Source organism: Danio rerio, chromosome 20 (assembly GCF_052040795.2).
Source record: "Danio rerio strain M-AB ecotype USA chromosome 20, GRCz13ab, whole genome shotgun sequence".
Classification (NCBI taxonomy): domain Eukaryota; kingdom Metazoa; phylum Chordata; class Actinopteri; order Cypriniformes; family Danionidae; genus Danio; species Danio rerio.
Genome location: NC_141040.1, coordinates 6,598,138 through 6,615,000, shown reverse-complemented (window position 1 = coordinate 6,615,000; position 16,863 = coordinate 6,598,138). Strand labels below are relative to the sequence as shown.

General features: G+C 34.6%; 2 protein-coding genes across 5 annotated transcripts in view; both read left to right on the top strand.

The window, feature by feature from the left end:
• The window catches only part of dsc2l (desmocollin 2 like), a 1,349,056-nt gene that overhangs the window by 855,227 nt on the left and 476,966 nt on the right, over nucleotides 1-16,863 (top strand). The window lies entirely within an intron of this gene.
• Nucleotides 1-16,863, top strand: part of trappc8 (trafficking protein particle complex subunit 8) — a 187,491-nt gene that overhangs the window by 14,884 nt on the left and 155,744 nt on the right. For 2 of the 4 annotated variants that reach the window (XM_087297928.1, XM_087297931.1), the window contains exon 3: nucleotides 12,532-12,615. The exons of 1 other annotated variant lie outside the window; for it this stretch is intronic. In XM_087297928.1, the coding sequence (XP_087154054.1) occupies nucleotides 12,532-12,615 (84 nt within the window). The remainder of the gene's footprint in view (nucleotides 1-12,531; nucleotides 12,616-16,863) is intronic. One more of the 4 variants, XM_087297929.1, reaches the window with a different exon arrangement.

Below are 16,863 nucleotides of genomic sequence, written 5' to 3'. Positions count from 1 at the left end.
CTTTCCTTGGCTTCTTTATGCACATTAATACAAATTTTTACCTGGGGTGCCCAAACTTTCGATCCCCACTGTATATATACATACATATATATATATACATACATATATACATACATATATATTTATATATATATATATATATATATATATATATATATATATATACAGTATATATATATATATATATATATATATATATATATATATATATATATATATATATATATATATATATATATATACATATATACATATATATAACTTCCATATAATTTCATTTATTGTAAAGTTAATTGTTGGTAATTATTAGAACAAGTTTATCTTATCCACTATTTATTTGTTTTATAACATGTTTATTTTTTTTTTAAATCACAGGGGGTTAGTGTTTAGCTGTTTGTAAATTTTTACAATTTTGCGACAAGATATTTCCTTCTGTTTTGTAATTGTTGTAATAAAAAAAGTTTGTTATTGTTGAATAAAAAGTTAAATTACTTATTTTGTCACTCGTGTTAATTCGTGATTATAAAGTGTCATCTTTGCATTCACCAAATGAGCTCACCTTTATCACAGTAAAAACAACATTTAGTATGAATATCATAACATATTAGATCCTTGATTTATCTGAATTGACAGTTAAGTCATATTTTTTATAAACAACCCAAAAGAAACTATAAAAATGTTTGTTCAGTGTTTTTACTTAATAATTTTTTTTATTCCATGAAAAGGCTTGGAAAATTATCCAAATTATTATAGAATTATTGATTATTTAATTTTTGAGCAGTTAAAAACTCCCGATTCTGAATTTCTAAATATCGCAATATATATCGCAGGGAAAAAATATCGCAATGTCAATTTTTTCCAATATCGTGCAGCCCTACTCACTATTAACTCACCCTCAAGTGTTAACAAACCGTTTCTGTCTTCTGTTGAACACAAAAGAAGCTGCAAACCTGTAAGCTGTCACTTCCGTAGTAGAAAAACTGTGGAAGTCAACAGTTGCAGGATTTCAGCTTTTGTTACAAACAGAGTCAAAACAAGTGAACAGATTTTTCATTTCTGGGTGATCTATCTCTGTACGGAGAACTTTTTAATTTTAAAGATTTTGGCCTTTTGGATTTTAATGTGTTTTCAATATAGTGCAACGAAAATTTCCAGAATATGCTTAATTATTTTATTGTTGTTACACTTTATCGATTTTTGTCTTTAGATGTTAATTACAATCAGGGCCTGACATTAGCTTTTTTTGATCACCAACCACTGTGTCCACCCTGCTTTTCTCTTAAAGCTCGTAAACATTTGGTGTCTGCAACATCTTTATCGTTGCTTGACTATGGGGATGTTTTTATTTATGAATGCTTCAACCAAATGTCTTCAGCCTTTAAACTCTGTCTGTCACAGTGCTCCAAGGTTTGTTAGAGGCTGTCAGAGACTAAGGCCGTACTCACACTAGGTACAGTTGCCTCGAACCGGGCCAAAGCACGCTTGTCCCCCCTCCTGTCTCCCCTGAAGGCCCGCACTCACACCACAATCGGGCCTCGGCACGCTTACGTCATCGCTGCTGCGCTGTTTAGTGAGAAGCGCTGTCACTCAGCAGCACAGTGGAGATTTCTCTAGTTATATCGTTTTAGTCGTTTGTTATGCAGTGACATGCAGTCAAATATTTCGCCAAACAGTCCTTAGGGATGCAGGGACACGCAGTCAGATATTTTGCCGAACAGATCCGCCACTTTTGGCGCTCATAATCATAAAGCCCTCGTGCTGTAGAAATGAGGTGGTTTGCTGAAGGCACGCAGCTGTCGTGCAGTGAGGGGTTTACGTATTTAACTACGGCAGTTTGAGTTCATTGAACAGTAAAAATTATTAATAAATCCATATTAAACAGTCCCTTAAAAGTCACGTCTCGCTTTCAGTTTCGGGCTTTTTTTTCACGTTTTGCACTCGCACTAGAAACGTACCGCGCCAAAGCCCAAGTGAACTGCGCTCAAGCCCACCTCCTCCAACCGGGCTAGGGCCGGCCAAGTGAACCTTGCTTGAGCCCGATTCAGCGCACTCACACTTCTCAAACGATCCGGGGAATCGGGCTCAGGCAAGTTAACTCGGGCTTTTCAGGTTAAGCCTGAAACTGAAAGCGAGACATGACTTTTAAGGGACTGTTTCATATGGAATAAACTTCTTTCTTTCTTTCTTTCTTTCTTTCTTTCTTTCTTTCTTTCTTTCTTTCTTTCTTTCTTTCTTTCTTTCTTTCTTTCTCTAAATGTGTGAAGTCTGTTTCTCATAGTAGTTTCTCAAATCAACACCTGATGAGGGCAGCAGAGCCTAAAGGGAGAGACTGAGAATCGAATACTATTAAGTGATTGAGATTTGTTTCTCATAGTAGTTAAAAAAAAAATGAATAAAAATTTATTTTTTGGGTGGGACAGTGTTATGATATCTCAGATCGAGAGATCTTTCCTTCCTTTCTTTCCTTCCTTTCTTTCCTTCCTTCCTGCCTTCCTTCCTTCCTCCCTCCCTCCCTCCCCCCCTCCCTCCCTTCATTTCTTTCTTTCTTTCTTTCTTTTTCTTTCTTTCTTTCTTTCTTTCTTTCCTTCCTTCCTTCCTTCCTTCCTTCCTTCCTCCCTCCCTCCCTCCCTCCCTCCCTCCCTCCCTCCCTCCCTCCCTCCCTCCTCTTCCTTCCTTCCTTCCTTCCTTCCTTCCTTCCTTCCTTCCTTCCTTCCTTCCTTCCTTCCTTCCTTCCTTTCTTTCTTTCTTTCTTTCTTTCTTTCTTTCTTTCTTTCTTTCTTTCTTTCTTTCTTTCTTTACTTCCTTCCTCCCTCCCTCCCTCCCTCTCTCCCTTCCTTCCTTCCTTCCTTCCTTCCTTCCTTCCTTCCTTCCTTCCTTTCTTTCTTTCTTTCTTTCTTTCTTTCTTTCTTTCTTTCTTTCCTTCCTTCCTTCCTTCCTTCCTTCCTCCCTCCCTCCCTCCCTCCCTTTCTTCCTTCCTTCCTTCCTTCCTTCCTTTCTTTCTTTCTTTCTTTCTTTCTTTCTAAATGTGTGAAGTTTGTTTCTCATAGTAGTTTCTGATATCAACGCCTGATGAGGGCAGCAGTGCCTAAAGGGAGAGACTGAGAATCGAATGCTTTAATTGTCCATGAAATGAAAGGCTTTGGTTTGCATTACACATTTATGATTTATCATTTCTGATCTTTTTTTTTCTCCTTTCCTTTTAATTTTTTTTTACCGATTACAAAACCTGGATGAACTCTTGGTAAGCACTCTCATCCTTATACATATGCTTTTCTCCTGTGTGGATGTACACACACGCATACGAGTGCTGTGATGTTAACCCTTTGAACAATGAGTGTGTTTGCTGCCCTTTTTGATCACGAGTGCCAGTAGTGCCTGTACCCTTCAGTTGACCCTCTGCTTAAAGGGATAGTTCAGCCAACAAAACAAAAAATTCTGTCATTTTCTCGCCCTCCAGTTGTTTCAAACCTGTTTGATGCTCTCTTTTCTAAAAGAAGATTATTTGGAGAATGTTGAAGCCATATACTTTCCGACATTCCACAAAGTTTCCAACATCCTTCAAAATTCTTCTACATAATTAATAAACTGATAAAGACTTGAGTCCACTCTAAACTTTTGGGGTGAACTGTCTCTTTAGAAGCAAACTCTTGTCACTAAAACAACCAACTCCACGAGCCAGATGTTTCTTTCAACTGAATAAATCAACACAAATGAATGAACATTACTAACTGTGTCTTTTTGACTGCACCTAATTATGATCAACAAAGATGCAGAATGCATTGTGAATTTCTTTGTTGTTCGACAAAAAAAAAACAATACGCACATATTATGTACTATTTATTCATACATATAGATGAATTATTAGTTTATCTTGCTTTCATTTAAATTTGAAATTACTTTAAGTATTAGCAAATGTGAAACACTAGCCATGGCTATGGTGCCAAGCGGAATCTGTGGACATTTTTTGCCATTTCTACTGAGAATTTTGGTAAAAATCTGTGGATTTCTGCTGAATTATTATGGGAGTATCATAACTAAACCTTAATATACGGAAAAAAAAGTAACACTAATTTTTATTTAAAGTTTAAAATGAAAATCCAGTTAAATTCACTTTTTTTGGCAAACAAAGCAAGTCTCTCATATAATATATCTATTAAAAGACAGAAAATAATACTTTACAAACTGCATTGTACATAAATCAGATTAATTTTTATATTAGTCAATAATATTACTGTAATTAATTTAAAAACTGAATAAATATAGATTTACATACATTTACTTAAGTAAATTAACATAATTAATGATGGGCTAAAATCTGTGGAAAAACTGGAATTCCGCAGTGCAGATTCCGCGTGGGCCTAGCTAAGGCTAGCTAATTAACACATTTTTTGTTTTAGTTATCAAAATATTTAATGTCATTTTAATATATGTAAATTATACATACTACTTTTAGTTAATGGGTGGTACATTTAAAGGAATACTTCACCCAAAAATTAACATTTGCTGTTGTTTTAAGGCTACCAGCAAACAAACAAAACAAAGGTAAAACAAAGTTACCATCCATGCCCCCTGATGAGACATTGAGGTCTTGTGAAGCGCACAATTTAAATACAATTGAAGTCAGAATTTTTAGTTCTCCTTTAATTTTTTTTCTTTTTTTAAATATTTCAAACCATCGTTATACCTTGTTTAAATACACTAGCCTGCCTAGTTAACCTAATTAACCTAGTTAAGCCTTTAAGCCAGTGTTTCTCAAACTTTTTTTTAACAAGTACCACCTCAGAAAAAAAAGGGTCTCTCCAAGTACCACCATAATGACCAGTATTAAAATACAGTAGAGTAGCAGGCCTAATTAAGCAATGAAATGAAATAATGAAATCTAAATATTAACTTGTATATTAAATATATAAGATTGTTCATATACATCTGCTTATTATGCATTAGAGTAGGCTTTGTGTGTCGGAAAAGCCTTTAATTAAACTATAATTAAACCATACCTGGGATGTAAAAATACGGGATACGCCCCCAACAATCGTTACGTATTTAAGGATGAGATGGCTTCAAATGATAGATTACATAACAAACATTAGAAATTTAAAAATAAAATAAAAGGTTTACCCTGTTGAAATCAATTTACTGATCACATTGGTGTTATGCGTCAAAGGGTTGAAAGTGTGTTCTTTTTTTACTTCAATTATTCATTAGCCGCGTTTCCACTATCGCGCCTAAAGCGAGCGAGCCAGGGTGAGCCAATGCCAGTTGTGTTTCCACTGTCACTTCCGGGGCCTAATCGGGCCAAAGCGGGGCTTTCTTGGGGCCAGCGGCCAGCCTTTTTCGGCCCGCCGAATACCTTGGGCCAAGGGGGGCCAGCTGGGGCTTCGGGGCGGAGTGAAAGGAGAGACGTGCAGTTTTGTGATCGCACATGAGTACATGCGCCAAACAAATAAAGAAATAAGGGAAAGAAAACATCTAGCCTTATAGTCTGGGGTCTTTTTGTGTATGATCACCCTTATGCTTCCCTTTTAAATGTAAGGCTGCTGCATAAAATAATAAAGTAGTTTTAATTTATAGTAACGTTTTTTGCTGCGTCCTCCTTTATGTTTCAATAACGCATAATAATCTTTACACCATATTAAAGACACAGCAGACAGTAAAGGTTTTCGAGAGTTTTTGTCAAGTTTAAAATGTTTGTTTGTGCGCGTTTAATGCCTGTATGTGTGTGTGAGACCGGGCAAGAGCGCTCCTTCACAGCTCTGTTGATGTCGCGAGCGGCTTTTTTCTTTATTTATTTTGGAGTTAATACACAATATAAATACAACAGAAAGACATAAAACTTAACAAAATACGTGCCCACTTTCGTAGACTTTAAACAATATAGTGTCATATCTTGATAAAATAGCCTAAGCTATAATGAAATATAATTTAAAGAATTACAAATATCGGATATATATAAAATTGCATTAAATAAATTAACCAATATAAAATAAACAAAAGCTAGCTATATATAGCCACATATATAGCCTATAACTTTCATTTTACAAAGACCTGTCTGAAAAAAAAGATTTTCGATATTTTCTAAAAACAATTAACACCGGAGAAGGTTTGAAATATTATTTATAAAGTATTTGGATACGATGATATTAATCAAATCGCGCAAACAGAGCATAATTTGGGTGAGTGAAAGCAGAATCTAGCCTACCTTTTTTTCTGTCACCCAGTCCTGCGCACCGCAGCTTTAAACGCATTGGGGGAACGCCCAAGCACAAAATGTGTTCTATATCCTCAAACAACTGTTTATGTTTTTCTATGACGAGGTTAAATTTATAAATGAAACTTTAAATGAAGAGCTTTAGTGAATAGCTGCTGAGCGCAACAAATATGGCTATATTTTATTAGGCTACTCGCTCTTGTGCTGAAACACTTAACACGACGTCTATCAAAACGAGGATGTTATAAAATACATGCCATATCGAGTTATAAAGGAGAATATCTGTGGTTTTATATTATGGATGTGTGCGCTCTCTGTGATAGATCCCTGCGTTCGGCGAGAGCAGTCGATGCACAATGCCAGTCGGTCGGCGAGTAAACAAATGTAATGAATGGAAATACACTGGTCTGTGCGTATAGACATTTCATGTACTGCTGTACAGTAACGTGTCATTTGTTTGTTTCGGTTGTCTTCATTTTAATGGTTTCGTTTTGTGATGGTTCTATGGTGTGCTTTATCTGCTTGATTCCTGCTGAAGTGGGCGGGTTGTGTGACGTTTGATTCGGGGATGTTCTGTGGGCGGTGTTTGCTTGACGCGCTGTGAGCTATTAGCCCGACAGTGGAAATGCAACATGATTTCGGCCTCATTTCTCAACCTCCTAGGCTATTGGCCCGGCCCGGCCCGATTAAAGCCCTGGCTCGCACTGGCCCGATAGTGGAAATGCGGCTATTGATTCTTCAGCGTACCACTAGAAGGAAGCCTGTGTACCACTAGTGGTACACGTACCACAGTTTGAGAACCACTACTTTAAGCTGTATAGAAGTGTCTTGAATATCTAGTAAAATATTATTCACTGGCATCATGGCAAAGATAAAATAAATCAGTTATTTAAAATGACTTATTAAAACTATCATGTTTAGAAATGTGTTGAAAAAAATCTTTTCTCCGTTAATCAGAAATTCTGCAAAAAAATAAACTGTGGATTATTAATTCAGGGGGAGCTAATAATTTAGACGGCAACTGTATATGCAGAAAAAGTTGCAGTATTAATTACATTTAATCCACGATCTCAGCAAAAGCTCCTGATCTCCTTCATGCCAGTTTGAACATGTGATTCTCATTGCATATAACAAAAAAGTGCCATCCGCTTGTTAAGTGGTGACGTGTTAGTGACGTATGTAATACTGTTTCCAGGTCCAAGCCGCCACTCATTTGAATTGACAAAATACTTGTTTATGACCACTTTTTATTTATATCACACCTTAAAGTGAATTTTATATAAAGTCATAGTGTACACAACAATCCTTTAGGCTTGCTGCATCACATACCAAAAATTTTACAATTTATAAAAAAAATGATCACTTTCTGGCCTTCGGATATTAGGCATGGACATATATATTATGACCGTGATTATCAAAAGCATTACAGCGATTCGTAAACGTTTATTATTAGCATTTGATGAGTCTCCCTATTCAGTTTCAATAGAGCGCTTGGATCCGGAAGCCGTTTTGCTTCACATCACAATTAAAAATTGATTGACTTACATTTTATGAAGCACCAATGACCACGGTTTTAGCAAAAATGTATTTTTTATTATAGAAAAATGTCAACTGAGGTTAAGTACATGCATTTAATAGCAAAATGTCCATTTTGGGTGAGCTTTCTTTCACATAGAAATCCAGTAATCAAGTATCTATTAGAATTTGTTTTGAGGACCCTGAGGAGTCCTTCAGTATTTTGCTGATTTACATTCAGAATAAAGTAATTTAATCGAAAACAAATGTCATATCAGTCAAGATGCTGTGTAGAGTGAATTCGACCTCAGCATCAGAGAGAATAAATAAATAAAATAATAGCAGAGAGTTAAAGAAAGCCTGATTCCTGAAACAAATAATAAAGAATACCTTTCCAGCCACAATCTGCAAATCCGTTTTCAGGTGTCTGATTGCCTTTCTCAATCCAATAACTTCTCGAAGAAGAAATGGGAGGTTCTGTGCCTGGGTTTTCAATCACAAATATCTTATGTGGGAATGATTAGGATTTGCGAATGTTGTTTTCATCTTTATTTTAAAGCATGGGATTGGCATTTGCTCCTCTCACCCTGACTCGTGAAGTTCAAAAACTTTCCATTACCTTTTATGCACCAGCTATTGATAGAAGGCTTACCAGAAGTTTGTGTTTTATATGTGTCTCAAGGACAAATTTTGATGCGGTTTGTTCATTATACAGTACTTCGCATAATTGAGTACAGCCCATTTTGAAAATAAATATATTTTTATCCATTTCTCAGTCAGTATACACTGTAAAAAATAAATCCATAAAATTTACAATAAAAATACGGCAGCTGTGGTTGCCAGTACTTTACAGTTAAAAACAGTACAAACGGTGAAAGTAATTTCTCATTTTCACGGTAATCTACCGTAATTCATTAATTTTTAGAGGTAATATGTCTTTATTTTGAAAAACCTACATCTACGCATCTTTTGTTACACAGTTAGACACGTAAGCACACCCATATGCTGAAGGTGATGAGGAAGTTACATAATGAACCAATGCTCATCACAATCAACTTTTCCCACAAGCAGAAAAGTGTATTAATATATACACTGTAAGAAAATAAATCGTAAAAAAGGTCACATGACTGGCAGCTACGGCTGCCAAACAAAAAGCATGAAATTACGGTAAAATGTCTTTGTTGAAATAAAGTGCAAAAATAATAAATCTACAGATATAATAAAATGTTTACAGAAAAACACTGTTATTTTACAAACTTTTCCTAGATTACGATCAAATCCGTTCAATAAAGTTACACACTTAGAGTTTTACAAAGAAACAGTGTTATTATACAGACTTTTCCTAGATTATTATCAAATACGTTCAATAAATTTACACACTAAGTGCGCTCGCATGCACCTGTTCCGGATTCCGATGATTGCACACACACAGTCGGAGGATCGTTATGAACTGATTACATGCACTTTAAAAGCAGCATAGACCAATTGCTAAGTCTTGTTTTATTTTGGATCAAAAATTTTTGGAAAAAATAACAAACGAGATACAACTGATTAAAATTCTCTCAACTTTAAAATTACAGTTGTTACATTTTTATTGAATAGTGTTTATATAAAACATGTAGAGGTTTAAGTTATAAGGAATGATTCAGTTACAGATCCTAAATGAAATGGAACTGTAACGTGAAGTAGGGATGTAACGGTATCAGAATTTCACGGTACGGTAATACCTCGGTATGAATGTCATGGTACGGTATTTAGTGAATCATACAGGAAAAAACAAAACTTATGAAAATACTCCAAAAAAGTGCCAAAAGTGTCAATGACATACAAATTAGTCATCTATCTGTAAGCTTTGAAACAGGAACTTCAATTTTAATAACAAAAAAATATTAAACCATGTAAAAAAAATAAAGTTTCAATTTAGTATTGTTGAAAACTCATCACATTCAACATTTAATCACTCACTCACTTAGATAGAGATGGGTTTAAAGGAAAATTATCATATAAATATAATCTGGTAAAAGCTGGTATCTCTGGGTATTTACAATGTCCCCTGCAATAGAAAAAAAAACCTCTCATTTGGGACTGAGGTTTCTAGGACGAGAGAGATATGACTTGGCCCAGGTTGACAGCAGTGGGTAACGTTGTGCATTGTCTTTCCCCCACTTGAGAGGACAAACCATGAGTAAGACAACACAGCTGATAAGAACTCGCGCGACAACACAGCTGATAAGAACTCGCGCGACAACACAGCTGATAAGAACTCGCGCGACAACACAGCTGATAAGAACTCGCGCGACAACACAGCTGATAAGAACTCGTGCGACAACACAGCTGATAAGAACTCGTGCGACAACACAGCTGATAAGAACTCGCGCGACAACACAGCTGATAAGAACTCGCGCTACAACACCGCTATTCAGTACGCGCGCGGCGACAACACCCGCTTTAGAGTTTTCCAGCTCTTTTTGATCCCCGCTTCTAGCAGCACACTCCATTTCCGCATTACTGGATCTGTAGCGACAACAGACCGCAAGGGATGATGGTCAAGCATGGGCTGATGGGAATTGTAGTTTTCGCTACCTCCCGTTCGCTTCATTCGCCGGAGCAAATTTTCTCAGAAGACCTATAGTTTTACCGAGTCATGCGACTTTGGTAATATCGAAAAAAATTAATATTGCGGTATGACGGTATTTACAATACCGTTACATCCCTAACGTGAAGGGAACACTGACAAAGGAGTGTAGATCCAAATGCAGGTTTTACACAGAGATGGTCAGGCAAACAACAGTCAACACAGGGGCAAACAGATGTAACATTATGCAGGGAATCCAGAGTCATGGTCAAATAAATGTAAATAGTCAGTCCCAGCAGCAAACAACTTAAACAATTAACAAATATATTTGTCTTTAATGATAAAGAACCTAAAATGAAAGTCAAACTGTGAATTTAGAGAGATTGTTTGTCATTTTACTAAGTTCTACATATAATTTTAAATTACAAAAAATTACTGTAAAAAATTTAGGGATATTTTCTGTAAAATTAGTTTTTTTTTTTTTACAGTGTAGAAAGAGCTTAGTGTCATTCACACAGCTACTAAACACCAGTACGGTATCGCGCATAGAATTAAAGTCATAAAATAAACATTGTTTATCAACATTAGATTTACCATAAATCTCTAATGTACATTACTTAGGGGGAAACAACTCAAAAGATCCATAGTAATGTCAACAAAAAGTATAAAAAGTGATGTTCCATACAGGGAATTCTGGGAAAGTCAATTTACGGTTATGTGCCGTATATGTTAAGGAAACATACCGTTAACCAGGTTACGGATTTTGACTGTTGCATTTTTACAGTTTTTTTTACCGTTGAAATCACGGCCATTTTTTACAGTGTAGGCCAGGGGTGCTCAATCCTGTTCCTGGAGATCGACCTTCCTGCAGATTTCAGTTGCTACCCATATCAAACACACCTGCCTGTAATTATCACGTGGTGTTCAGGTCCTAATTAATTGGTTCAGGTGTGTTTAATATGGGTAGCAACTCAAATCTGCAGGAAGGTGGATCTCCAGGAACAGGATTGAGCACCCCTGGTGTAGGCAATGTATTTTGGTGCATTCAAACAAAACAGTTTTATTAAACAGATATATTTATTCAAAAATTATTTTAGTCACCAAACATATTTAGAAATTAAAAGAAAATACAAATTAAATTTAAGCTAAAAAATGCAAAAAATAAATTACAACATGCAAAATTTCAACTATTTAAAAAAAAAAATGCTTTGCTTCTCTAGATTTTTTTTCCTCTTTTAAAAATATGTATTTAATATTTTTCTTAATATTTAACATGTAAATTTGGCTGTACCAGTTTTTGGCTGTACTAGACCTTATGGTCCCACTTTATATTAAGTGGCCTTAACTAATATGTACTTACATAGGAATTAATAGTTTGTTACAATGTACATGTATTTACGGTGTACTTATGCTTAATTAAATACCTGTATGTAATTACATCTGTAACTAACTTTTGTAATTACATTTGTAAATACACTGTTGACCATCCCTTACACCTTAACCCACCCTTAAACCTACCCATACCACCAAACCTGTTCATAACCCAACCTCTATCCCAACTCAAAAGCACCACAAGCGTTCTCAAATACATTATAAACACAGTAAGTACATTGTATTTATTTTTTGATGTAAGTACATAAGAGTTAGGGACACTTAATATAAAGTGGGACCGACCTTATTATAAGGCAGCCATTCTCCTGATCTATTGATCCAGTCTTGACATGTCCCCCTTGCGACAGCATGTTTACTACGGGCAAGGCTTGTGTGCTTCACTGCTGACTCTAATTCCCAATACATCATACTTCTGGTAGTAAAAACACACCCTGACCTGACGTAGGAGAGAAGATAATCATATTTACCATTGTTTTCATCACAAAGTGTACTTGTCTCTTCTGTAATGTTTATGGAGGATGAAGGAGCTCTTATGTTTCATCTAAAACATCTAGGAAAGGTCTCTGAAATGCAACAACATGAGTGTATTAATAACTAAATTAAAGTTTTTAGGAGAATTAACACTTTAAATATGCTATTAAAAAGCTGACTTGGTGAAACTTACAGTAACCCTGAAAGACAGAAAGCAGTTGGTCTTGTTATTATTGGGACACATCAGTAGGTGCATCTTTTAAGGTTTAAGCATGGGTGTGTTTTGGTTTTTGGGTGTTTCAGATGCGTTGCGCATCTGTGGTTGCTGTCCGTGAGATTTAACCAGCCTGCTTGTCTCTTCTCCTCTCAGACCGCACGGTCAAAGCGAGCGTTCCCTGGTACTCTGACTGGAAAGAAACACTCACCCAGCTGAGCTCCTCCAAGTACTACACAGGTATTCCCTTCCTTCTGGTGGTGGGGTGTGTGTTAGGGGTCTTTCCCTTCTCCGAGTCATTTCCGGGCCCGTTTCGCTCCGTAGTAGATCTGTCGCTAATTCTCCTTTCCTCTTTTCAGTCCCACTTCCTCCGCTTTCTCAGGATGTTGGTGATGGTCCTTTAGCTTCATGTTTGTGTTGGAGACCCAAGGGAAATGACTCATTGTGCTGAAACCTTGTCTTGTAATGGTTTAATGATCTCTTCAGTTGCATCCAATTTCTTGTGTTCAATGTGTTCAAATTGAGAATCCGGCAACAGTTGTTTTGACACAAATTTAGCAGATGTTTTGGTTTACTTAGCAAGGTTTTCAGCTCATGAGTCATTTTGCCTGTTTAGTCGAATCCTCTCACTTTTCAGAGTTTAGTGTCTTTTCCTCTCTGTAGACTCAACTTTCTTGTTGCTGTGAAGTAGAAATTCACTTTAGATGCACTTTTTCTAAAATTCAAGCATAATACTTTATTTATTTGATTTGATGTGAAATATTTAAGGGTCTTTCATCTTTTAATGTTCTTGAAATCCATTTTATTCCTGTATTTTTCTTCTTGTTCATTTAATTTTTGTACCCTGAACTTGTTTTTCTTCTTCTTCTTATTAATAATAACAATCATAATCATAATCATCATAATCATAATAATAGTCATAAAATGTATTATTATTATTATTATTATTATTATTATTATTATAATAACACATTTATGTTCAATTAATTGAAATAATGAATCATATTAATCATAATCTAATGCACATTGTATCTAAGTTTTTACATATTATATAAGTATCTATTAATGTTTCTATTATATTAATCTATTAATAATGATACATAAGAAAAAAAGTTATTGCAATAAAATACAATCATTTGTATCATTCAAGGACCTCTGGAATACCCTTTTAATGTTTAATTTATATTTTGTAATTTAATTCAAAGTAAAAAAAAAAAAAAAAAAAAACTGCCACTTTTTTTCTTTTAGCCTGAACTTGATTTTAATATTAACAATAATAATAATAATAATAATAATAATAATAATAATAATAATAATAATAATAATAATAATAATAATAATAATATTATTATTATTATTATTATCATAATACTAATAATAATAATAATAATAATTATTATTATTGTTATTGTTATTATTATTAATTATATTATTATTATTATTATTATTATTATTATTAATGTTGTTGTTTATGATTATTATTATTATTATCATTTATACATTTAAATAATCCAATTAACTGAAATAATGATGCATATTGATCATAATAAAATGCACATTGTATCCAAGTTTTTACAAATTATTTAAGTATCTATTAATGTGCCAACAATGACACATGAGAAGAAAATTATTTGTATAAAATACAATCATTGTGTCATTTAAGGATCTCTGGAATAAAAATAAAGTTTAATATATATTTTATAATTTAATTATAATTTATTTTAATTTATTTATATTATTTATATTTATATTATTTATATATTATTATTATAATTTATTTTATAATTTAATTATTAATTAAGGTAAAAAAAATCACATTTGACTTTAATTAACTTCAAGATTACATGCATAATATATTTATAACTTTAGATTTATAACTTTTTAGGACGAGGTGTCTTGCAGTTAATAAATTAATGATTTTTAATGTGTTTTCTGAAAAATAAAAACATGCTAATGCACTGTCACGGAAAAAGCTTGGTTTGATAAGATTTATACTTGCAATGCTTTCTTATTTTACTTTGTTGTGTACTGCATTTATTTAGGATGTGGAAAACAATTGCCAGGTGTGTTGGAAGCTATGAATATTTAAGTTTAATGTCCTTGTCTGACAACAGTCAGACACATTTCTTAGATACTCAGTTGCTTTATATTATGAATTATGGAACTTCTTGCAGTACTTTTAAATTCAGAATAGTAAAAGTTATTAAAAAAAATATATCTCATCTTGATGGCAGGGGTTGTCAACAGATGATTCCCAGTGTTGCATCAGGGATTTACTAATTTTTGTTTGAAAAAAAATATGGTAAGCACAAATAAAAGATGAAAGGTAAATTATCTAGTGTCCTTTCTTTAATGTTATCAAGTGCATTTCACTTATTTTATTAGGTGTCTTATGGTTTATTAGCTTCAACATGAATATACAAGCTCTACCTTCTCTGTAAAGATTTTGCTAAAGAATTGAACATGAGGCGAAGTGAAGTGCGTCATGCTGTGTTTATTGCCATAAATGATTGTGAGAGGACTATTGATTGAGATGAAATGTAAAGGAACTCTAATAATGAAGCTGGAGCACTGCGTGTGCTTTTTCATTTTGTTCTCATATCTGTTTGGATTGTTTATTGTTAATGTGGTTTTCCACACATTTCTGCTTCTGATCCCACCCACTTAAGGTGGTGCTAAACTTTAGTGTAAATGTAAACGGAAGTGAGCAAAGTAAGCTCTAAATGACTATATACATTGTTTTACTCCACTGTATTTTAGAGGAAGCAAAGGAGATTAACTGAGAGAATGCTATTTTTTTTTCTTCATGTCTGTATTCAGTCATCAAGTTAAACTCTAGAGATCAGTGTCATCTTAATAAAGCATTATGGATCAATCTGGAACAAATAACTGATGCTCAAGACACACCATTGCTAATACTATATTTCAAAACGGTATTATTTTTATGTTTAATAACTAGAGAGTCTTATATCGTAAGTACAAGTCGTAAAGCCCGCCTCCTCTGTGTTAATGAAGGAGACCTGAGCCCAAATAAAAAAATTAATTACACTTGCAATAAAATGTTCCGAAAGATGGTTTTGGTCAATTAAAGGGCCATGACACCCCCCACTTTCGGTTAAAGTCTACTTCAGAATTTTTTCAAAAGATGCATGATTAATGGGCGTGGAGCTCCGCGAGCATAGGGCAGGAGTGGGCGTAGCCAACAGGGGAGAACGTGAGTGAACAACTGTTGTTGTCAGTTAGCTCACAAAATGAGACAAATCCGTGAGGAGACGCATGAGTTTATAGTTTACAAAGTTAAAATGCAAAGAAGTGAACAGTGATTTAATGCCCTGCTACATTTGTTATTTGTAATTTCGTATACACATAACCACAATTTATATCATTATAAACATAAGTGTGTTCATGTAAACACTATAAATGAGGACTTCTCCCTCAATCCCCGTATCCAGCAGACTCAGCGCAGCAGGTCTCCTGACCTGTCTATTTTAACCATTAGCCCTGCTGGTAATCTGGAGGATTTAGGCAAACACAGCAGCACGGCGATGTGTCTGAATGTGAACGAACTCCTGATAAAAGACAGCGTCCGCCATTCTCTAATTCTCATGCTGCTCTCCCAACAAAAATGCTAGCAGCACACACACAGCTTTGCTGTATGATCGGACCTGACAAGATCGCCGAGAAAACATGCAACAAACCAAGGAGGATCATGGAAACAAACGCATATGAGCCTTCATGAACGGCTAAATACTGTGTGCTGTGGGTCTGTGTCTCACAGCTCGGGCTTGACTCTGGCAGGTCTGGCAGGTCTCATGAATAATTAAGCATCTGGCTCTTCTCATAGGATAAGAAAACTCCGCTATGAATAATAATGAGAAACCAACGCGTCATCATTGCACTTGCAGTACTGCGCTACGTTGCCGATTTTGATCCGGCTCAAAAATCATTTTAAACCCGGAAGCTGAAATTAGCTGACAAAAGCTCAATTATCCAGTTTTCCCCACAATTAAAACAGACAGGTGCTAACATTGTCTTAACTGATGCATAACACACACAAATCTGTTAATATATAAAAAAAAAAACAGTTCTCCAGGGTGTCCTGAACCTTTAAGGCACTGGTTATCAGCTGATATATAGTTGAAGTCAGAATTATTAGCCCTCCTTCGATTTTTTTTTTTTTTTTTTTTTTTTTTTTTTTTTTCTCTCTCTTTTCTTTTTATATTTCCTAAATGATGTTTAACAGAGCAAAGAAATTTTCACAGTATGTCTGATAAAATTTTTTATTCTGGAGAAAGTCTTATTTGTTTTATTTTGGGCTAGAATAAAAGCAGTTTTACTTTTTATTAAACACTATTTTAAGGACAAACTTATCAGCCCTTTTAGGCAATTTTTTTTTTCCGATAGTCTACAGAACAAACCATCGTTATACAATAACTTGCCTAATTACCCTGACCTGCCTAGTTAACCTAATTACCCTAGTTAAGCCTT